Genomic DNA, 25,354 nt, shown 5'->3' on the forward strand with positions numbered 1-25,354 from the left:
ATGTTAAAATATAAAAATAGAATCAAGAAAAAACCATGCAAAAATATTTAAAAAACAAAGAAAATAAAGAAAAATGTTAAATAAAAGGTAAAAAAATAAAATAAAATAGAATAAAAAAGTGAAGTGTCATTCATTTCAGCTGGTTCTTCAGGAGAAAAATGGCTGTTTAGGTTTGGAGGGTCTGGAATTACTCAGTGCTGGACTTCTGGTTACCTCTCCCCAACCTGCTCTCCTCCGCAGCCTCTCCCCAGACTCCACAAATCTGTACCTCCACCTGCACTGAAGCTATGGGTGAGTGTTTGTATTTGAAAGGTCCTATGAACTGGGTTTAGAGAATAAAATCAAAGATCAAACAGAGGCAAAACAACCACACAACTGCTAGTTTCTCTCCCCTTGGCACTGCATGGCTCAGGCAGTTCCTCAGGCCAACCCTCTGGGCTCAGCCTCTCGTGTCTGTGGACTTAGATTTGAATCCCCTGTCACCAGCAGCCCTTTGGACTTCCTTTCCACAGTCAGATGTTATGCCTGTCCCCAAGGGAAGCGGGCTTGGTGCCATGCAGCCTCCTTCTGACCCTCTTGGCTCAGTGGTCTCACGACTCTCTACAGCCTAGACCCCCCATCCTACCGTTCTCCAGGCATCCTCTGCCCTTCTCAGCTGTGAATTGTCTCACCAGCTGGTCTACTTTGCCAATCCCGGTGGATGTTATTCGATTTAGATGCTCCTTCTATCTGCTCCAAGATAAGGCTTGGGACATGTCTGCCTATTTGACTGCCATTTTTTTCTCTCTTGGGGTTCATTTTTAAACTGTCTTTTTCTAAATCAATAATTCACCCTATAAATCACAAGAACATGTATTGTTTACTTAAGTCCTGATTTAAAAATAAAATTGCAAATCAAAACACCTTTGAATTATGTCAAGAGGCAAAATGTATTTATTAAGCATAGGATAGAGAGAATAGGACATTAGTCAAATTTATGGTGATTGGTGCAAAGGGGGTAGATAATTAAAATTGTAAATAAAATAACAAATGAGTGATTTCTTAATCATTTCTGCGCTATGGTATCATTTTTCCTTTTCTCAAGTGGTTAGTTCTCAGTAAATGTTCCTCTCTCTTGAATAACCATAGATGACATAAAAAATTTACAGTAGTTAACATAGATGGGGCATTGTTATCTCTATGTTAACATAGATATCTATGTTAATTTACTACAGATTATAATTTTCTTTTACAAGCTGAGGAATTGGAAATTTATATTTTTAGTTAGAAATGGCTCTTCTGCTCTAAGTACATAAGAAGTGAATATACACGATGATAGTTTTGGAAACTTAATGGATGGTTTTGTAATTTTAGGTGTGTGCTTAGAAAATTATACATTTTCTAAGTGCATGAGTATGGGTGTGTGCTGCAAAGAAACAATATAAATAAGAGATGATGCAGTATTTTGCACTTTATAAGGTGGTGTCTGTTTGAGTAGCTTTAGTGGTATGATCTGTGCCACATTTTTAATTATTCTTGTATTTTGAACTGTTACATACACTTTTAAAGACTATTTTGTTGAAAGTACTCTGTAATGAGGACAGAGAGTAAAAGAGGAAAAACCAGTTAGCAGATTACTACTGAAATAATCCAGGAGAGAAAAGATAATACTTCAGACCAGTGATAGTAAAATTGGTTTTTGGAATAAATTTTAAGGTGAATCAACAGAATGCATTGACAGCACATAAGAAAAAGTACTGAAATAGTGTTTATGGATATAGCAGGAAGATAGGAAGGCTAAAATGTAAATCTGGACCTGTTGCTAAATTTGTGCTCTTAATCCATGTTTAAACTTATTTTAATATGTATGAACATTAAAAGGTAAAATCTACATAGGTAACCATTTGCCAAGACAAGTGCCTTGTGTTCCCTGATAAGGAGTTTACATTTTCTCATATACAAATGGGAACATGTGAATGTACTTTTAAATTTCACTAGGATTCAGCTGGAACTGGACAAGAGTGAAACAATTATGAGAGTCTGAAATACATAGGAAAGATGTGATGAGGACAGGATTGGAAGAGAGGAAAAGATCAAAAAGTTTTGTTAGACATAATTAAAGTAGAAACAAATAAGGGACAAGTGATGGATATGATATACTTGGGCTCAAATAACAAAAAACTATAAAGACAAATATTTTGATACAGTAGATAAGGATACTTTTTACTAATGACATTGTATAGCAGGGTAAGAAGCAGTTGGGTGTTGGAGGGATGATGCAGAGGGGTGTGAAGAATGAGTTTAGTTTTGAACGCCAAGTGTATGTGGGACACCTGTTGGATATGCACAGAGAACTCTTGGAAATACTCCTCCTCTGCAGATAAAAATAGACCAATTAAAAGTAATTATTTATTTCTTCCCATATGTTTATTGTTATTTTCCTTTGTTTCCTTCTCAGTGACTTTCTTTTACCCAGATGAAGCATAGAAACTGTGCAAATGAGACATTTATGAATACCAATTTATAAAATATTTTTAATGTGGCTATCAGAAAAATAGATTTATAAATTCCATGGAACACAGGCATAGATTGTGACAGTTTAACTAATGTCTTAATATACTAATTAAATGTTGTGCTTGTTGTACATAGTAAAATTAGACAGCTTTTATTAACAGTTAAGTTTAACATTTATATTTTTCCATATATCTTTTACAACAGTGATTAAACAAAAAGGTCCAAAAGGCATAGGTTGGAGAAAGGGTATTACCAAGAAACTCACCATTAACTGGTCTAATCCAAGCATGAAAAAAATCTGCTGTTTTCTCCTTTCCTTATGGCTCAGTTTCACAAACCACAATAAGCCCTGAGAGTGAAAGTATGCAGGCTTATGCCTGCTAATTCTCCTTCCTGCTGGGATCCTTCAGTAGGACATAAGCAATTTAGTCTCTTTCGAAGGAGGGAGGCTGTTCCATCCCAGGGTGAGAACATTCCTTTGTCCACTCACCGCAGCTGCTTGCCCTCAGATGCCCATGGCCATGCTAACTGCTCCCATCTCAAAAGAGGACACCTACAGTCCACATCTCTCCAGTAACTTGTGATTCCCCTTCCTATCCATTCATTGTAACAATTTAATGGGTAATTTGTGTGGTAAATACATATACGCACATGAGGATGACTCTATCATAACTTTTCTCCATCCTCACTGCCACTGTGTTATTTCAGGTCATTATGATCACTGACCTGTATTATTTTAATATTAACTTGTCAGGATCAGTTTCCAAGTTTTAGGCCTGACCAGAATTTGTTTTGGGCTCTGTTGACACAATTAGTGCTTGCAGTGGAGTTCACTTGGATAAAAGTAGGTTTGGGTGAGAGGTGGGATAGAAGTTGTGTTAGGTTTCAGACATGTGCCGTGAAAGATACTGGTCAGAAAATTCTAAGACATTCCACGCTCTTTCCTCTACAATGTGGTCACATTTCCTTCTCAGTTTGTCTTGCTGCCCTTCCCATCTCCACAGGTTCCTTGCTAGTGTTCAGAGTAATTGTGAACAAAACACACTTAGGCTGCATTTTAAAGTGTCCCTTTATTTCCCCCTCAATCGATTATAATATAATACTGTAAGAAGAGGCACGCAGTTGAAGAAAAGTGCTTGTTAATTGCCTTATTCAGGATCAAGTTCAACAATCTTTGATTTTTCCTTGTTTGCAAAGATGGCAAATTCAGTCAGCATTACCACGATTTAAGTAGGAAATGTCTCATGCAAACAGTTAAGGTTTCTACTTTCTTTTACTCCACAGTAAATAAAATATGCCAGAAAACTGTGGCATAGAAAAACCAAATTGCCAAGAACTTGACCAGAAAAGCCACTCATGCTTATCTGCCCCTATATCAATACTGAAGGCTTCAAACAATGTCAATTTACCCACAGCAATCCACTTGTGCCGAAACGCAAAGGTTCCTGCCTGAGGTGTCCTTTCTCAAACCTGTGTGTTACCCAGCCAATCAGGATCCCGCAGGGTGAGCTAAAGCAGAAGGTAACTGCAGTCCTCACCCCAGGGCCCTGCGCACAAGGGCTACAGTCCTGAGGGCTCCAGCTCGCGAGCCCCAGGGTTGCCCAACGGTTTTCAGTCTTGGCTGTGTTCCTGAGCTCTGGCCCAGCCATGATCCTCCTCCTTGCACTGCTCACTGAGCTTGGAGGGTTGCATGCCGGCATGGGTAAGACCATGGGAGCCTGGCTTCCTTCTCCTTGTGCCTCTGAGCAGAGCCGGGCTCTTTTTGGAGAACAATTTCCTGTAGCTCTGGGATCCATCGTGCCCCCTTTCTGGATCCCCTGCTGGTTCCTTCCTATGTGTAACTCCTCCCCCTCCTAACTCCTCCCACACACACACCGACCTACTCCCTAGGTCCCCCACCCTCTCACTCCCCCCCCCCCCCGCCCCCATCCCTGACATCGGACCCCAGCAGGTGACTGATGGTGTTAGCCAAGGAGTCCATTCTCCAAGGTCTCACGGGCTGAGACTCAGCTTGTCTTCTTGCTCAGTTACCCTGTGTCCATTGGGTTAAGGGTATGCATACTGCTGTCAATTTATTCCTCAACGCGCGGAGGGAACCAGCCCAACGTGGTTCAATCTAAAGGGGAAAGACGGTCCTGTAGAACTGCAGTGTCTAATTTCTGTTTATTTGCATCTTAGCCATGTTCAGTGTCATTGTAGTGAAAGCTTTGGACCAAGAAGGAGGGAGGGCAAACATAAATAAATTTATTGACAATTTTAGACCCCACCGTGGACTCAGTTAAGAACCCATGCTTCACTGAGATAATTGCTGCTGCAAAAACAAAACAAAACTCATTTTTCTTTCTGCAGATTCTGAAGGAATATTTCTGCAGGTGACAGTTCCATGTAAAATAAGGTCAAATGAGAGTGAAGGTGTGAAGAGGCAGGTAAATGATTGAAAATATTTTTTTACAATTTAAAATCATAAGAATATTTTAATTTACCTTTGTACTAAGTCAGATTATATTATTGATATTAATTTGTAAAGCAACATGTTTTCACTGTACTATTTTATTTTAGTATATTTTTATCCTCCCTTTATTGTACCTCCATTGCTAACTCCTGTACCCTTCCCTTCATCTCTTCATTTCTCTGACATACTTGTTCACAATTTTTGAGAAAATACTAGCAGAATAAAATGGTATGAGTAGAACAATGGTCTAGGAACGGAGAAATTCTTCTTGAGCAAAATTTAGAACAAAAAATTTTGACCAAGAAGCATCAGACTTAGAAGTATGGCCAAAGAAAGAAAAGACAAAAAGAAAAATGTCACATTTGCCCTATTATGATGAAAAAAGATTACAATAAAAAATATTCATTGAAAGCAAAGTTTAAAAAATGCTTAGCTGCTGTAAACAAAAGGAATTAAATTGAAGGCATTTAGTCTTTAATATTTCAAATTGGCATAGTTTTGCTTTATGTTACAAACCAGAAGCAATAATGCAGGGGTTTAAATTTCCATGTCCTTAAATTGGTATGGCCAATATGTGGTAACTCATACATTCATGTTAAAGGAATAATTTTTGAGATAACAGTAAGTAAAATATTAAGAATTCATTAACTATAGATTTGTCATTCTGTAATGGAACCTATCATAATTTTGTTCTATTACTGAACAATAATAATAAAAATAAAATATATGTGAAATTATAATTGAAGACAACAATAAAATAATTTTCTTTAGAGAGGTTGCATTTTCATACACTAATCTTATTTAATTATCAGATTAACCTTCTAAAGGAGGATATGGATATACATGATATAAATGATAAAGAGGATTAAAAATATTAAGCTAAGGGCATCAAAATTACAACATTCAGGACATGGAATCTATTTTTTAATTTCTGACTACAACTCTATTACAAGTAATACCTTCAGTGAAAAATTGTTTATAAAATTTTTTTTCCTAATTTATTTATAAGAATTTTTACATTGCCATTGCATGATTAAACTTTAAATTGTTTACTTCAAATTGCCTGTAGCAAAGCATATAGCAACTATGCAGGGCATGAAATGCTTTTCCTATGAAGTATGTAATACCTATTTACATTTTTTGAATTGTCTTCATGCAATTATGGAATTCATTTTTACTGTGATAGACTATGATGAATGTTCTTTCATATCTCACAGATAAACCTCCTTTATCTGTCTTGTTCTTTTCCTTTAATTTATGGTTGCCCAGTGCTTTTTAAAAAGTATTAAACATACAAAGGATTTCTTTTTTTCATGGACTTTGATTTTATTATGATAACCATAAGTTCTACTAAAGCAATGGCTTTGATTTGGGGATATAGCAGGACTGATGAAGGTGCCCAACCTTCTAAGATTTATCTAAATATATTTGTGGAAGCTATAGATGCTGGGAAGAAACTCCTCAGTTGAGAAGAGCTGACCTCCTTTCAGTGCCTTCCTATCAAGGACCATTGGGGACACACCTGTAGTTAAACAAGCTGGGTTTATTAACCACTGCAGTGAGGGAGAGCGCACGCCATGGGCAACCATGGGGCATCTCAGTAAGAATGTGTTAGAAAGGCTTTAAATGATTTCAGCTTCTGTTAGGGGTTTTCGGGGAAGTTTGAGGAAGCAGGCCTTTGCTCTGCTTTGGTTGTGGTCAGAAAGTAGACCATCCTATACTAATAAAAGAGAAAAATGGTAATTGGCGTACAACCGATACCTTTTTCATTGGCTAATCAGCAAGATATGCAAATTAACTGTCAGCCAAGATGGCGGCTGGCAGCCAGGCAGCTGAGAATAGGAGGCTTGGTTGCCCCAGCGATGGAGAAAGTCAAGGATCCCCGCAGCTGCAGGGCTCTGAGCTCCTGAAGCAACAACTCCAAAAGATACAATGTTTCAATTATAGAAGCTAAAAGATGGCGGTTAATTTGCATACTCAGGCTCCAAGCAGAGCGAAGCCAAACAGCCCTGAAGCAGCAGGGCAGAGAGGCCTCAGGGCCTGGGATCAGCGGAGTCAAGAGGCCTCCCGGCCCCAGTGATCAGCGGAGCCGAGAGGCCTCCCAGCCCCGGTGATCAGCGGATCCGAGAGGCCTCCCAGCCCCGGTGATCAGCGGAGCCGAGAGGCCTCCCGGCCCCGGTGATCAGCGGAGTCGGAGGCCCCACGATCAGCGGAGCTGAGAGGCCTCCCGGCCCCGGTGATCAGCGGAGCCGAGAGGCCTCCCAGCCCCGGTGATCAGTGGAGCCGAGAGGCCTCCTGGCCCCGGTGATCAGCGGAGCCGAGAGGCCTCCCGGCCCCTGTGATCAGCGGAGTCCAGAGGCCTCCCGGCCCGGTGATCATCCGAGAGGCCTCCCAGCCCCTGTGATCAGCGGAGTCCAGAGGCCTCCCAGCCCGGTGATCATCCGAGAGGCCTCCCAGCCCCGGTGATCAGCGGAGTCCAGAGGCCTCCCGGCCCGGTGATCAGCCGAGAGGCCTCCCAGCCCCGGTGATCAGCGGAGCCGAGAGGCCTCCGGGCCAGGGATCAGGGGAGCCGAGAGGCGTCCTGGTCCTGGGATCAGTGGAGCAGCGAGGCTTCCCCGCACCGGGATCAGTGTGACAGGGTGCTGAGCCCCAACCCTCTGATCGGCCCTGCTCTGTGCATGACAGGAGTGGCGCTGCAACCTCCCTATGGACCCTGCCTTGAGTGTGACAGGGGGTGGTGCCCCAACCCCCCAATCGGCCCTACCCTGAGCATGACTGAGGGTGGCATGGCAACCTCCCAATCCGCCCTGCTCTGTGCATGACAGGAGGCGGGGCTCCAACTCCCCAATGGGCCCTGCTCTGAGCCCGACCAGGGGTTACACCTAGGATTAGGCCTGCCCTCTGCCACCGGGAGCAGGTCTAAACCAGCAGGTCCTTATCTCCTGATGGGTCCCAGACTGTGAGAGGGCACAGGCCAGGCTGAGGGACCTCCTCTCCCAACCCCGAGTGCACAAATTTTTGTGCACTGGGCCTCTAGTAATTCTATAATTGTGTATCTTAGTAAATGTTATCTAGAAAAAAGGAAGACTAGAAAAACTCTACAGCTATAATTGGTCAAGAAGAAATAGCCACTCCTGTTTGTTCATTAAGGGCATATTTGCTCTTTTTTTTTTTTCTGACTGAGAAAATATTTACATTTTATTTGTAATCAGACATGATTAAAATGTGGTTTTGCTTTTCTCTTGATCCACGCTTATCTCACAGTGGCTGTGTATGATGATGATGTTCTGTGAAAATGTTCATATTTAACAGCAGAACACCCTTTTTATATTCCATATATATAATATATATGATCATATGTGCTATAGTAATTATACAGATATATTTCTCAATCTTTATATGAATAAATTTATATTAGCTCATATTAGGCATTAATCAAGGGTACATCCTGAAGCAAGTACCAAAATCATGGATGAGAGCAGTAGATAAGAAGGATATATATGTATATATTAATGTGAAGTTGTGGGAAGTTTGGGAAGAATCAGCTAAATAAAATAACTATTTTGGCTGATTGCTGACTTTATGTTATACATTTTATATCTATACTAGAGGCCTGATGTAATTCGTACATGGGTAGGGTCCCTAGGACTGGCCAGCGATCATGGCCAATCGGGGCTTTCTGGCTGCCAGCCAGGATCTCCCTTCCCTGGCTGCCAACTGCCAGCCAGTGGCTTTCTTTGTTCCGCGCCGCCCCCTGGTGGTCAGCGTATGTCATAGCGAGTGATCGAACTCCCAGTCTTCCAGTCGAACTCCGGAGGGGACACTTTGCATATTAGCCTTTTATATATATAGATTATATATATAGATACTGTTGGAGTAGTGAAACAAGAAGGCCATTAGACTGGGTTGGCTCTAGTGCCGTTAGTCACCTGCCTAAGCAAAACCTGAGGCAGAATCAGAGCACTAGAATCTGAAAAAGCAGCACTCAAGAATGACAACTCATAAACAGCAACTAGATTTTCTCAAAAAAATGAAACTCAAGAACAACTAATCATAATTAGACAAAAAAAAACAACAAAAAAAACAACAAATTTTTCCTATTGAAAGAATAGGCAATTTAAAAAGGTTCCATGCTTCTGTGTCTTTCCTATAAATACTTCTGCCCTAGCCACCATCCACAGAGTACCCCTAACCATTTTGTTTTCGATGCCACCTGACTCAGGTCATTGTTTGCTCAAATAAATTCTTCAAAATGTAATGTGCTTCAGTATATCCTTTTACAGTTCTGGTGTCAGAAACCTGGAAGCTGCATATTCCAGAAATCCTCAATAAGGAAATAGAACAGGCAGAACAGATCATTCACAGAGAAAAGCCAGTGGCACCTTTCAGCCCAGAAACTTGGAAGTGTATCAGCTAGAGTCAGATTTCATTTCCTTACTTCTTTTGAATTACTGAATATTTACTTATTGATATTCTTTATTACATTCAATTTTCTTTTTCTATTTTGTTATTGATGTACAATTGTTTCAGGACATCCTCATTACTCTGAAAATACGTATTTTTTCTGGCTGCTTTAATTATTTTTATTACTTTCATTTTATTTTGATTATGTGCATTTATTTAATTTGTAAAAATGTATGTGTAGCCTGTGTATGTATATCCTACACAGTGATCTGATGTATGGTATTACATATAAGTAATACTTAGCAGTATTTGTCCATTCTGACTTAGTTCATCCATGTTGTTGTAAATGGCAATACACCCTTTTTCTTAATGCTGAAAAATATTTAATTGTATACATATGCCACATTTTCTTTATATTCTGTTGACAAACAGTTTTTTCCATATCTTAGCTATTTTGAATAATGCTACAGTAAACATAGAAGTACAGATATCACTGGAGATAATTTTGTTTCATAATAATCGGAGCAGCCAGATTATTATGATCACCCCATCAGTACTTCGTTGGGCCACCTTTTGCCTTTAATGCTGCGGTGATTCTTCTTGGCATTGACTCCACGAGATGTTGAAAGGTGATGTGAGGAATCTTACACCATGTCTGATGAATACCACTGTCCAGCTCTGTGAGATATGATGGTTCTGGAACCAGCTGCATGATGGCTCTTTTAACTTCATCCCAAAAATGCTCAATTGGATTGAGATTTGGTGATTGTGGGGGCCACCTAAGCAAGGTGAAGTCTCCCTCATGTTCTTAAAACCACTCCTGCACAATATGAGCACCGTGGCATGGCTCATTGTCTTGTTGGAAGAAGCTATCTCCATTGGGATACACCATCAACATGATAGGATGAGCTTGATCAGCAACGATACTTAGGTATGTTGTGCTATTCAGACATTGTTCTACATGAATTAAAGGGCCCAAATCATGCCAGGAAAACATGCCCCAAACCATAACACTGCCCCAGCAGTTGAAGGGTTGTACTCATGCATGTGGGGTGCATGCTTTCATGCTGTTTCCGCCAAATTCTCACTCTGCCATCTGGATGATGCAACTGGAAACGTGATTCATCGGACCACATGACTTTTTTCCAATGCTCAGCTGTCCAATCCTTGTGTTCCTGTGCGAATTGGAGACGTTTTATCTTGGTAACTGCAGACAGCAAAGGTGTTCGAACAGGCCTTTGGCTTCCATATCCCATACGATGCAGTGTACGGTTAATTTGCCTACAAACAACAGGTGGTCATAATAATCTGGCCTCTCTCTCTCTCTCTCTCTCTCTCTCTCTCTCTCTCTATATATATATATATATATATATATATATATATATATATATATATATCAAGAAGTACAATTGCCAGATTATATACTAGTTTAATTTTTAATTTTTTTGTAATCAGAATAGGTATTCCAATTTCATTCCACCAATGGTACACAAGTGTTCCATTTTTTTCCACATTTTAAAATATTTTTCTTAGTATGGTGATATCTCATAGTTGCTTTAATTTGTTATTTAGTTATTGTTTTGATACTATAATTTCTATTTATTTAATTTAATAAGTTCTTTGCCCTTTTAGGTATTCTGTATTTAATGAGAAATTATTATACTTCCTTTAGTTGTTCATACATTGTTTCTTTAGCTCTTTGAAATTATTTAAAATACCAAATTTCAAGTAATATTTTTGTATATTCAACATCTAATCTTCCCCCAAAATAGTTTTCACTGGTGGCCTTTATCCTGGGTCACACACTCATGGTCTTTTTCATGTCTGGTAATTTTTTAACAACTGAAACTTATCACTTCAAATAATATGCTGTAGTAACTCAAAATCAGATTTTTCTTCCCCTTCAAATGTTATTTGTTTTAGTTGTTTAGTTTGTGAATTTTTCCACTGGTTCTCTAATATCTGTATTCTTTGGTGTGTGTAGCCACTGATATCTCTATTCTGTTATCTTATTGGTTGGTTAATGATCAGATAGAGAGCTCTTCAAATGCATGGCCAATAAGTTTCTCAGTTTTGCTGAGGCTCTGCTTGCATTTTGTCACTCAGCCAGGAAGTTTCACAACTATGCTTATCATTTCAATTTCTGTTTGCACAGAGCCTCAAGGTCAGCCGGAGGTGAGAGTTTAAGGTCTTTTCAGGTCTGTCCTAAGCATGTGCATAGCCTTGGGCATGCACATAGTGTCTGAGGCCTTTTAGATTCCCAGACATTTGTCATAACTTTCCAAAGCTCCATGTGAACATCCTATCTAATAAAAGAGAAAAATGGTAATTGGCGTACGACGATACCCTTTTCATTGGCTAATCAGGGCTATATGCAAATTAACTGTCAGCCAAGATGGTGGTTAACTGCCAACATAGGCGCAATGCTGGGAGGCGAAAGGGGAAGGAGGGAAGAAGCTGCTTGCCGCTGACTGCAATCGGAAACCCAGGCGGCAGCCAAGAGCCAGAGAACCCAGCTGCCTTTGCTCAGAGAAGCCAGGCCTCCTTTGCTGGCTTCTGTGATAAGAGAACCTGGCTGCCTTTGCCGGCCCTGGGCCAGTAATGGGAGAAGCTGGGTGGGGCAGGGAAGAGGCGGATGTCTGCCTGGCTTCTCAGATCACTGATCACCAGTGATGGGAGAACACCCAGAGGCGGGGCCAGAGGCCAGGCTGCATAGCTGCCTGGGGACACCATCTGGACCCCAGGGGCAACACAGCCAGGCCCCAGAAGGAGACCCAGGGCCCGGGGCTGAGTTGCAGCTGTGGTACGCAATCCAGTGCCTGGGCTGAGGAGACCCAGGGCCCGGGGCTGCGTCGCAGCTGGGGCACGCCATCCGGTCTGGGGGTGATACAGCCAGGCCCCAGAAGGAGACCCAGGCACCACGGCTGTATCGCTGCTGGGGCACGCGATCCAGTACCTGGGCTGAGGAGACCCAGAAGGAGACCCAGGGGCCTCGCAAGAGGAGAGTCTCCATGGTCAGATGGCGTGGTGTCGGGACAGGAATAAAGACCCGAGGTGACTCAGATGCCTGGCCACAGGGTTAGACCAGCCAGCAGGGCCTTTCAGTTGGGACTGGGGTGGGGATGGGGCGAGGGAGGCAAGCTGGAAATAGAGAACTACAACTCCCAGGAGGCTTAGCGGCCAGGGCCTGGGTGCCTGGCTGTGAAATCGGATGGGCTGTAGTTGCGCAAGCCACTTTAAACTAGAGGCTTGCAAGGTTGGAAGTTCTGCGTAGGGAACCAGGGAGAAATGGAGCTGGAGCAGAGAGAGGGGTCCATGGCAGCTGTGGGCTTTGAGGAGTTCTCAGCACCTCCCGGCTGGGAGCTGGCGCTGCCTCCGCTGAAGGTGGTCACATCCTGGAGAGCGAGCTTGAGACCGAAGTGGAGTTCGTGTCTGGGGGTCTGGGCAGCTCCAGCCTCCAGGAGCGAGACGAAGAGGAGGAGGCAGCCTGAGGCCAGCAAGGGCGGCGCCAACAGGAACTCAATCGCAGGAAGTACCAGGCGCTGGATCGGCGCTGCAGGGAGATTGAGCAGGCAAAGGAGCGGGTCCTGAACAGGCTCCATCAGATATAGAGGATAACATGGAGACTCCAGCAGGAGTGGAGGTTCCTCATGAAGGTGCTGGACTCCTACAGTGACAACTACCGGGCCAGCCAGTTCACCATCTTACTGGAGGACGAGGGCAGCCAGGGCAGAGACGCCCCCAACCCAGGCAACGCTGAGAACGAGCCTCCAGAGAAAGAGGGGCTGTCCCCGCCCAGGAGGACGCCAGCGCCCACAGAAGCCAGCAGCCCGGCCCCTGGCGAGGGGCCCAGCAGTTGGAAGAGGCAGCGAGTGCCATAGGAAGGGCACTGGGCAGGAGTCCCGCTGACTCCGGAGCTGGCCCCCGTGCAGATAAAGGTGGAGGAAGACTTTGGCTTCTAAGCCCTCGAGGCTCTGGACTTAAGTTGGGTTTCTCGGGGGCCAGACAAGCTGCTGCCCTACCCCACCCTAGCCAGCTCCCCCTTTGACTGACCCCCCAATAAATGGACCCGATGCAAAAAAAAAAAAAAGCTTACAGAGGCATGTTTATAGGATCAAATAGTATAAATATAGATGTAACAGGACAATAAAAAGAGAACCTGGCTATGATGATAACCTGAATGCTGCCTCTGTGTCATTCCTTCTTTGGGAACCCCTGGACCTGCTGGGGCTGGACCCCAACATTCCTCTTCTTATAAGGACTTCAGTGAGATGGGCTAAGGGTCCCACTGGAACTGCCACAATTTAATGTAATCCCCTCTTTAAAGATCTTATCTCCATATACAGGTACATTCTGAGGTTCTGGGGATTAGGATTTTAACATACATTTTGTTGATTACCCAAATCAGCCCTTAACAACCAGCATGTTTCAGAAAGTAGATTCCTACAGGGTTATTTACCAAACATTCAGAAGTATTTTTAAAAGAGCTAAGCCCCTCGCCCACCGTGTGGGCCCCTCCCAGCGAAGAGCGAAGGCCTGGGTTCCGGGCACTGGAGGAAAACTGGTGCCAGCAGCCAGGGGAAGTGGCCCCCAAGGGGCCCCAGATTGTGAGAGGGCACAGGGTGGGCTGAGGGACCCACCCGAGTGCACAAATTTTTGTGCACCGGGCCTCTAGTTTATATATATATAAAGCCAGCGACTGAACTTCCATAATGACTGGAAAACCCAGTTGCTATGACACCCACTGTGACCAGCAAACCAGCCCCATCAAGGGGTGGGACCAGCCAGCCAACCTCTCATGGCCCCTCCCCCCAACTGGCCCCGCCCTTGATTGGCCTCTCCCCCCCAACCACAATAGTGTCCAGGGCCAGCCGGCCAACCACCTACAGCCCCACCCCCAGCCCCACTCCTGGCTGGCCTCAGCCCCAATGGGCCCCCACCACCCTGATCGGCCCATATACCCTCCCGCTGTCCAGCCGCACCCCCAATCGCCCCTCCACACCAATCGGGGGTGGGGCTGGCTGACCAATATTCCATGACCCCTCCCCCAGCTGCTGACCCCCGATCAGCCTCCCACCCCAATTGGGGCAGAGCCTGCAGGCCAATTGCTCACTGCCCCTCCCCGCAGCCAACCCATCCCTAATCAGGCCCAGATTGGGGCAAGCCAGCCAATCAATCTTCTGTTGTCTCCTCCTCCCAACAGGCCCAGCCAAACCCCACCTGTGCACGAATTCATGCACTAGGTCTCTAGTTTGATCATAAAGCTTTTCTCTTTAAAAATTTTTTTATTACTTTTATTGGGGCAACATTGGTTAAAAAAATTATATAGGTTTCAGGTATATAATTTTATAGTATATCACCTGTATATTACATTGTGTGCTTACCATCCCAAGTCAAGTCTCCTTCCAGCAACATTTATACTCCCTTTACCCTCTTCATCCTTCCCCAATCCCTTTGGTAAGCACCATACTATTATCTGTGTCTATGAGTTGTTTTTTGTTTGTTTTTTTGTATGTTTTCTTGGCTTAATTCCCTCACTGTTTTCACCCAGTTCCCCAATCACCCTCTCCTCTGACAGCTCTCAGTTTGTTCTTTATATATGTGAGTCTGTTGCTATTTGTTTGCCATTTTGTTCATTAGATTCTACTTATAGGTGAAATTATATGGTCCTTTTAAGTTTTTTGGTTGATCTATTGTTTGTCCTATTGATTCATTGCATCAGGCAACTATGAAGTTAAAAAAAAAAAAGTCTGAAGTTTTCAGCAAATGCTTTTGGGAAAAGGATTTTGACATTAGGTGAGATCTGATTTATGTCATATATACAAGCTTGAAGTGGGTCTTCTAAGAACCACAAAATAGCTCAAACCCTGGCATTTCTCTGGAATTGAGATTTTGAAAATGCTCCAGCCATATCCTGCTTTTCTCAGAGGTTGCTAGTCTGCTGGTATTCACTGTAAATGCATTCTCTTATTTTTCAATTAATAAAAGAAGAGACTAGAGCAAATTCAATTTTCCCAAATATTATTATTTTTACTAAGATCAGTTATTTTTCGTGAATAAACACTCCCCAAAATATTGTAAACCTTCAGTTCATTTCTAGAGATTTGAAGAGGTTGATTCTAACAACTTTTTCAGTTCTCATGTTGATTTTATGTAGAAGCAAATTTGGGGTAGTTCTTATTCTGATTTACACTGATGTCACTTCATTACATAACAGTTATATAATCTGCATTTATAATATTTTAATATAATATTTTTTTTAAATTTTCCTTGTTGTTTCTCCATTGACCCATGGGAAATTTTGAAGTGTGCATATTTGGGCATTTTCTAGATATCTTTTGGGCCTGATTTTTAATTAAATTTCACTATGTCGAGGTAATGCATTTGACTCCAGTGTGTATGTTTCTTTATATTTATTATGCAGTGTACTATAGATGTATATTAAGGTGATTTGTTTGCATTTAAAGCTTCTGTTTTCCACATATTTTTTTCTTGTAGGGATTTTGTCATTTCTGTCTGTTGTCACAGCATCCTCCTGAGGAAATATCTGAGATTGGTTCTATATTTTTTTATTTTTAAGTAATACGTCATTATTAATTGTTATATTAAAGTAATACAGGATAACTTTTGCAAACCTTTGTTACTAACTTTCAGACATTCATTGATTTTTGCCTAGGAGTTTATAGGAAAATTATAACAACAGATTTCACTCTGAGAATTTGGAGGAACATCTGCCACTTCAGAAACTCTACCCAAACTCACCTCTTTTACCTCCTTTATGATGCAAAACCTTTAGTTTCTTGGGAAAAGGGTAAAGAGGCCTGTGGCCTGAGGGCTCTGATGAAACCCTCTATAATTGGGAAAGGGACGAGGAGAAAAGGTCTAATTCAGGATCTTTGCTTTGAGGGTTTGTTTTTTTATCTCCCTGTGGGTGGGAATCTTAGGGGAGGGTTTCAGAATATTTTCCATTTCTAAGGTGTGCTTTTTCAAGGTCCTGATCTCTACTGATTGGTCAGCACCGGGGCAGGGAGATCATTTGTTATTATAGCTGGTCCTGGAGTCACCCAGCTGGTTTTGCTACTTTTCTAAGCCTGAAGCTGAAATACAACTGAGGCCTAGATGTTATTTCCGATGTTATCTCTAAGGAGATGACTTTCTGTAACTGGATGTAAATTGCTGGCCAGTTTGTTGAACTGTTGCCCTTTCCCCATTCTACTTGCCAAGGAATTTTCCTGGCTTCTTACTATCCTGTCTCAGGCCCACATTTTCAGTTCTGGTCTCTGAGTTTGTGGGCTTCTTGTACTTCCTGAGAGTTTCCCTCTCTCAGACTGCCTTTCCTTAAAATCAGAGAACTTTCTTAAAATTAGTTTGTCTTGAAAAGAAAATTTGGATTTGCTAGCAGAGAGGTCTGTCTGCCTTTGTGGAGACAGTGCACTGACTCACTCTGTAAACATCTTTAGAGCCACTCCTATTCCCGGATGTCACCACATGAGGATGATGAGAACATTTATCCTCAGTCTGTGTGGTACTGTAGCTCTTATTCCTGAAGATGCAGCATTTCTCACTAGCATCATTCTCTCGGGTCTTTTTCCCCTCTTGGTTTATATATGGAGGGGGTTGTGAAGTGGCTCTAGGTGCATTTGGTAGTGTTATCATAGAAGTGGGGTATCCCTTTCCCCACTGAGTGCTGAGGGTGGGGTCCTTAGGCTATCTTGAGAAAAAGACTTTTTTTTAAAAAAAATATATTTTATTGACTTTTTACAGAGAGGAAGGAAGAGAGATAGAGAGTTAGAAACATCGATGAGAGAGAAACATCGATCAGCCGCCTCCTGCACATCTCCTACTGGGGATGTGCCCGCAACCCAGGTACATGCCCTTGACCGGAATCGAACCCGGGACCCTTCAGTCCGCAGGCCAATGCTCTACCCACCAAGCCAAACCGGTTTCAGCGAGAAAAAGACTTTTCTGAGACTCACATGGGAGAATGCGTGATTTTTCATTTGTGTCCACTTACTTCCCTGGGTTTCCAACATCTCACTTCCCTTAATCCAGTCCTGGAAGAAGCGCAGCTGGGGATTCATTGGAACTAGAAGCAAAGCCACTGTCCAGTTTCTGTTCCATGTTGGAATTGGGTCCAGTTTAGCCTTAGGCTAGTTGCAGTCCATCAGTCCATTGTGGGGGTCCACATGGCTGTGGCTAATGTGGGTGAATGCAAGAGAACCAAGAGTGACCAAGAGCACAAACCAAGAGAACCAGGAGCCAAGAGAGTGAACTTCTTTGTTTAGTAGACTAAATATCTCAAACCTTCCTGCACTTGCAGTGGCCACGTCTACTCTGGCCAAAGACCTCTTCCCAGTTGTGACTTGACAGGCAAGTACCTTCCATGTGTGGCCAGGACTTTACTGCGGGTGTGTGTATTCTCCCCCTCCAGTCCCTTTCCCCAGGGATCTGTGAAGAGTGATAAAGTGTAGCTGCCTAGCAAAGCTGTACAAATGGCATGCCTATAATATTTGGCTTCCCTGTGTTCCTTTACTGTTATTAATAATTAGGTTGATTACAATGGCATCAGTGGTATGTACATATGTATTTATAAATTTGTTTTTGTTTCATTGTATTTAGCATGGAATGTTAGTCTGCAGCCATGTCTCATTCATCTTCACTAGAAAATGTATATATTTTTCACATAGAAATGATTAATCTTAGTAATAAGGCTAAACTTATACTTTTTGAAAATGTGACCTTCAGCTTTTTTCATTTAAAAAAGCCATTCCTACAGATTAAATGCATCACCCTAATCCTGAATTTATTATAATAATGAATTCCTTCTATTTAGAATAATAAATTCTGAAGAATATATACATTGTTAAAATGGATTGAGTCTTTTTTTGACATGAGTGAAAAAGTTTTACTTTGTATATTTTTTATTTACTAAACCATTGTTATTGATTTGCTTTGTTTTAGGTGATTTATAACATTACAATTGATAAAAAACCATACACTCTGTATCTCACAAAAAGGTAAGATATTATTTCCCCTTAAAGCTTAGGCCTTACTTTTAAAATTTTTTTGTTACTATCTATAGTAATGAAAGCATAATATGCTTTATATATCATAAAACTCGGACAAGTGCATAAATAAATAATCCTATATAATAAAAGCCTAGGTGGCGTTGTGCGTGTGACGTCATCAAAATATGGCCGCCACAAGATGGTCGCCACAAGATGTCCATGCACACAGCGGAGGCAGGGCCTGGCAGCTGCTCTGCCCCAGAGCGGAGGATGCTGGTCCCAGCATCTCCACTGCCTTGTGCAGAAGAGGCAGGTCCCAGTGGAGGAGGCGGGTCATGGCAAGGGAGGTCAGTTGTGGGCAATCAGGCCACCAGGGGAGAGCAGCTGTTGACAGCAAAGGACGAGGGCTGGCAGCTGCGGTGGCTGTCAATGGCAGCAGCAGCAGGGTGATGGGGGCAGTGCCTTCCCATGATCGGCCCGGGTCACCTCCCGCAGAGGGAGGCCAGACTGCAGCTTAGGCCTGCACCCTGTGGGGAGTGAGCCTAAGCCATCAGTAGGACATCCCCTGAGGGCTCCCAGACTGTGAAACGGGGCAGGTCAGGCTGAGGGACCCCCATCAGTGCATGAATTTTTGTGCACCGGGCTTCTAGTATTATTATATGATCTTAATAAATTTCACATTTACTTTTCCTATCTAATAAAAGAGAAAAATGGTAATTGGCGTACGACGATACCCTTTTCATTGGCTAATCAGGGCTATATGCAAATTAACTGCCAACTATGATTGGCAGTTAACTGCCAACTATGATTGGCAGTTAACTGCCAACTATGATTGGCAGTTAACTGCCAACTATGATTGGCAGTTAACTGCCAACTATGATTGGCAGTTAACTGCCAACTAAGATTGGCAGTTAACTGCCAACAAGATGGCGGTTAATTTGCATATGTAGGCACAATGCAGGGAGGCAAAAGGGAAAGCAGGAAGAAGCCCCCTGCCACTGACAGTGATCAGAAACCCAGGGGGGAGCTAAGAGCTGGGGGGCAGGGCAAAGGCGGCCCTGGGGCCGCCTTTGCCCTGCCCCCCAGCCATGATTGGAGAATCAGGCGCCTTTGCCGCCCTGGCCAGTGATAGCAGGAAGTAGGGGTGGAGCCAGCGATGGGAGCTAGGCAAAGTCGAAGCTGGCAGTCCCAGGAGCTAGGGGTCCCTTGCCTGGGCCTAAAGCAGAGCCCACGATCGCGGGGCCGCTGCAGCTGCGGGTCCCCGCTGCCCGGGCTGGATACCTAGGCCAGAGGCGTTAGGCCTGGGCAGGGGCGGAGCCTGCAACGCGGGGAGCTGGGGGTCCCCTGCCCAGGCCTGACACCTCTGCCGGAGGCCTCAGGCATGGTCAAGGGGCTGATCCGGTGATTGGTGATCGGAGGGTGATGAGGGTCAACTCCTCTGGCCGAGGCATCAGGCCTGGGTGGGGGGCGGAGCCGGGGATTGGGGGGATATGATGGTCCCCTTGCCCAGGCCTGAAGCCTGGGTCAGAGGCATCAGGCTTGGGCGGGGGGTGGAGCAACGATCAGAGGGAGATGGGGGTCCCCTGCCCAGGCATGATTCCTGGGCCAGAGGCCTCAGGCCTGAGCGGGGGCCAGAGCCAGTGATCGGGGGGAGATGGGGGTCATCTGTCCAAGCTTGACACCTCTGGCGGAGGCGTCAGGCCTGGGCAAGGGGCCAATCAGGCGATCGGAGGGTGATGGGGGTCTACGCCTGAGGGCTCCCAGTATGTGAGAGGGGGCAGGCTGGGCTGAGGGACACTCCCCCCACACACACACCCAGTGCACGAATTTCGTGCACCGGGCCCCTAGTATTACTATAATGTTTAATTTGTATTAAATTCATTATTCAAATAGTTTATTGTTGTTTCTTAGCTCATTCTTATCCCAGGACTTTTTGGTTTACACATTTAATGAAACTGGATCTTTGCATACTGATTCTTCATACTTTAGGGTAAGATGTTTTAGACATTTATTATTAGATGTTGTTTTATTGAAATGGACATATTACCATTGAGATATGTTTGTTCTATGTTTGTAGTTTAAATAAATATTTTATTCCTTATAATTATGCTATGTTAAGGGGTTGATTGTTGTACACAGAAATAAGATGAAATGTGAGGTAATATTCATGGACACTTAGGAGGTACAAAGTAAGGAGAGTAGTAAAAACTGGTTTTCCCTAAAAATATACATAAATAAATTTGTATAATATATAATCTTTTAACATTTTGAATCATCTATAATATTTTACCATACATATTTTATTCATAAATAATTAATTTATTAGCCTTTCTATACTATTTTTCAGATGCATTGCCATTACCAAGGATATGCTGCAAACTTTCCAAATTCAGCTGCAACACTCAGCATTTGTTCTGGTCTCAGGTAATAACATCTTAGAGAATATTTACACATGAAAAACTTACGATGCACTTCAAAAAGAAACTTAGTGGCTAGCAGACACAAATATAGTAAGGTTTAAGAGGAATCCAAATATGAAAGTTTTCTTTATGATGGCCTTTTTTTAGAAGTGTAACTATTTGTAGCTAGTGGTTACTGCCTATTCAAATGAAATCACCACAGGAAAACCTGGCTGGAGGTATTTTGAATATACTGTGCAGAAAAAGATAGTTTCAGTAAAGGAAAGTTTAGAACATTTTCCTAAACATTATAGCTGAGTTATCTATCAGTTGTCTTATATAGTTATGGAAAATGACATTAATTAGTTATTAAAACAGGGACATATTTTGCTCACAGTTAAGGTACTCTCAGTATCACACATAAAACAACTAATTAAGAAGGTACCTCAGAGGACTTAGATATGTCTCCAAAGAAGACATATAGGTGGTCAACAGACATATGGAAAGATGCTCAACATTACTAATCATCAGGGGGATGAAAATCAAAACCAAAATAAGATATCACTTCATAATTGTCAGAATGGCTATCATAAAAATTTGGCAAATATCAAGTGCTGGTGAGCATGTGGAGAAAAGGGAACCCTTGCACACTGTTGGTGGGATTGTAAATCGGTGCATCCACTATGAAAAACAGTATGAATATGCCTCAAAAAAATAAACATTTGTTCTTGAAGATATATGTACCTATATGTTCATTGCAGCATTATTCAATTCAAAGTGCCCTTCAATAGAAAATTGGAAAAAAGATGTGGTACATATATACAATGGAATACTAGTCTGCAGTATGAAAAGATGAAATACTGCCATTTGCGACAACATCGATGGATCTTGAGAAATTTAAGAACAAGCCAGGCTGGTTTGGCTCAGGGATTGAGTATCAACCTATGAACCAGGAGGTTAGGGTTTTATTCCTGGTCAGGGCACATGCCTGGATTGCGGACTCAGTCCCCAGTAGGGGGTATGCAGGAGGCAGCTGATCAATGATTCTCTCTCATCACTAATGTTTCCATCTCTCTCTCTCCCTCTCCCTTCCTTTCTGAAATAAATAAAAATATACATTTTTTTAAAAGTTAAGAACCATATGATTTCACTCATATGTGAGATATAAACTGAAAGGAACAGATGAGCAAGAAAAACTCATAGACACAGACAATAGTATGGTGGTTACCAGAGGGAAAGGTGTGGCAGTGAAGGGTGAAGGGGTCAAATATATGGTGGCAGTACAAGATTTGACTTTGGGTGGTGGGCACACAATGTAATATACAGATTATGTATCATAGAAATGTACACTTGAATCCTATATAATGTTATTAACCAATATCACCACAATAAATTTAATTTAAAAAATTAAACATAGAGCTGTCACATGAACCAGCAATTTCACTTAAGAATATTCATCCACAGAAAACTTAAAAAAAACATCAACTTGAAAAGATATATGTCCTCCTATGTTTTTTTTTTTAATATATTTTATTGATTTTTTACAGAGAGGAAGGGAGAGAGGAAGGGAGAGTTAGAAACATCGATCAGCTGCCTCCTGCACATATCCCACTGGGGATATGCCTGCAACCAAGGTATATGCCCTTGACTGGAATCGAACCTGGGACCCTTCAGTCCACAGGCCGACGCTCTATCCACTGAGCCAAACCGGTTTCGGCATGTCGTCCTATGTTTACTTCAGCACTAATAGAAGCAATCTAAATATCCATCAGTCAATCTTATATAATAAAACCCTAATATTCAAATTGCCTAATGGTGAAATGAACAACGGAACAACCACCAGAACGACTGGTCACTATGATGCACATTGACCACCAGGGGACAGATGCTCAATGCTGCACCCTAGTGGTAAGTGCACTCCCACAGGGGGAGCGCCGCTCAGCAATAAGCTGGGTTCATGGCTGGTGAGCACAGCGGGAGTGGTGGGAGCCTCTACCACCTCCACTGCAAGCAGGCAGTAAGGAGTGAGGGGTCCTGGAATGCGAAAGCCCCAGACTGCAAGAGGGATCGGACCTAAGCTGGCAGGCAGACATCCCCCTAGGGGTCCCAGACTGTGAGAGGACACAGGCCAGGCTGACGACCCCCACCCCAGTGCATGAATTTTGTGCACTGAGACTCTAGTGAATGGATGAAGAAGATGTGGTACATATACAATGGAATATTACTCATCAATAAAAAAAAAAAATCTTTCCATTTGTGACAACATAGATGGACCTAGAGGGTATTATGCTAAGTGAAATAAGTCTGAAAGAGAAACACAAACATCATGATTTCATTTATATTTGGATTCTAAAATAAAATAATTAAATAAACAAAGCAAAACAAACAGACTTATAGATATAGATAACAAGCTGATGGTTGCTAAATGAAGGGGAAGTAGAAGTAAAGGGTCAAGAAAAGTAATTTTCATCATTAATGATGAAAGAGGAAGGTGGTAAGTTTATAAGAGGAATGTTGGAGACTGGGTGGAAGCTGACATGGTCCTTGCACCTGAAGGGGCTAGCAAGGCTGAGACCCTTACCCACACAGTATTCCCAGACTTGTTTGGATGGTGGTTATCAGTAGAATGAGAGCAACTTTTGTAGAATGAGAACAGCCTTTCATGGCTTACCAAGACGTCTGTAACTATTTACTGAGATTTGCTGTACCGAGAACTTGTCCTTCTGCTCTGTCCTCCTTTAGAGAGATTAAGAGAAACAAAGAATACATTCCTCTTGACAGACCTCCTATTCAGTGTGTTGTGTATAAAAAGCATTGTGTGGTTAATAAACTTGCTGCAGTTCCTCAATTGAGCTGTAGTCCTCCCGATCCTGCTCTCCTATCTTTCTTTCTTTTCTCAATTCCCACCTCCCTACCTCAGCCCAGCTCAACCTGTCAGGTTGGCCCTGGCAGAGGAAGATGAATCCAGAACAGACAATACACACTAACTTCCTTTTAGTTTTTGTTTGCCTTATTTATAAAATTTACTCATGTTAATTCAGAAAACTAGCATTCTCTGAATGTCGTTTTAATTTATATCAACCTCTTTAAATATTCACTCTGTATTCCTGCTTTCCCTTATCCTAACCTCTGTAAGAACAGAAACTTTCTTCTTGAAATAGCCAACAAACATCTTGTTTCCCAGCTATTACTTGTCCTTAAGTAATATATTTTGAATGAATGTGATTTCTATACAGAAAATAAAAAATACACTTTCATTTACTTAGTTCTTTAATATGTGAGAAAATAATAAGGCAAATGTGGTTAAGTTATTAATGGTAGATAAAAAAAATAGAGGGAAAAGTTCCTTTTAAACATGTTATTTACTCTAGTTCATAATTTCTTACAATATTTTATATTATAGTTTTGATATGATCATTTTTAGGATTTTTTTGCCATTGCTTTCTAAATATACAGGGGATTCCTTCAATTTGAAAATATCAGCTATGGAATTGAACCACTGGAATCTTCGGCAAGATTTGAACACATAATTTATCAAGTAAAAAATAACAATACAGATATACCAATGTTAATAGAAAATTACAGCAATATTTGGCAGAAAAACCAGACCTATAAAAGTTATTTAAGCTCACAGGTAACTACAATAATTCTGAAGTTATGACATACCATGAAATTACTTCTGTAGATCTTTATTAATTGGGAAAAAGAACTGCTTAGCAGTTGAGTAGGAATATTAAATTTGGTATCTTTTTTCTTTATCTTTAAACAAAACACCCATATTCCACTTAAAATATGAAAAATTATATAACATATTGCAAGCTTATTGTTTTATGATATATTATGTATCTTTTTTTCTTGTATTTAAATAAAAATTCACATTGTTAAATAAAATTTAGAAATAGGGGAAGAATAGGATCACTATTAGTTATTACTAACAGTTATCACTGTTCCCTGTGAAAAATACTTTTAATATTTTTACATATTTTTGTTGCATAACTTTACTACCAAAACATAGCTTTCTAAAATAAATAATCATTTATCTATTTATCTATAGGCTGGAATATAAGTTTTGTTTGACAGGTGTTTTCCTTTCATCACTTTGAATATTTAAACTTGCTATCTTATGGACTCCAAGTTTTATGATGAAAAATAAGGTATTATTGAACATATTAAGGATTCTTATACACTGAGTGGCCAGATTATTATGGCCACCTGATGTTTGTAGGCAAACTAGCCATACACTGCATCATATGGAATATGGAAGCCGAAGGCCTGTTTGAACACCTTTGATGTTGGCAGTTACCAAGATAAAACGTCTCCAATTCGCACAGGAACACAAGGATTGGACAGTTGAACATTGGAAAAAAGTCATGTGGTCCAATGAATCACATTTCCAGTTGCATTATGCAGATAGCAGAGTGAGAATTTGGCGGAAACAGCATGAAAGCATGCACTCCACATGCATGAGTACAACCCTTCAAGCTGGTGGGGGCAATGTACCAAGTATCGTTTCGGATCAAGTTCATCCTACCATGTTGATGGAGTATCCCAATGGAGATGGCTTCTTCTAGCAAAACAATGCACCATGCCATGGTGCT

The 25,354-nt window shown here is 42.0% G+C and overlaps 1 protein-coding gene across 1 annotated transcript in view; it reads left to right on the plus strand.

The window, feature by feature from the left end:
- The first annotated feature begins 4,140 nt into the window (after positions 1–4,140).
- The window catches only part of LOC132226786 (disintegrin and metalloproteinase domain-containing protein 18-like), an 89,241-nt gene continuing 68,027 nt past the window's right edge, over positions 4,141–25,354 (plus strand). The window contains exons 1-6 of the mRNA XM_059681220.1: positions 4,141–4,195; positions 4,843–4,919; positions 18,311–18,366; positions 20,269–20,347; positions 20,705–20,781; positions 24,213–24,390. Coding sequence (XP_059537203.1) covers positions 4,141–4,195; positions 4,843–4,919; positions 18,311–18,366; positions 20,269–20,347; positions 20,705–20,781; positions 24,213–24,390 — 522 coding nt within the window. The remainder of the gene's footprint in view (positions 4,196–4,842; positions 4,920–18,310; positions 18,367–20,268; positions 20,348–20,704; positions 20,782–24,212; positions 24,391–25,354) is intronic.

This window comes from Myotis daubentonii, chromosome 2, assembly GCF_963259705.1.
Source record: "Myotis daubentonii chromosome 2, mMyoDau2.1, whole genome shotgun sequence".
In the NCBI taxonomy this organism is placed as follows: Eukaryota; Metazoa; Chordata; class Mammalia; order Chiroptera; family Vespertilionidae; genus Myotis; species Myotis daubentonii.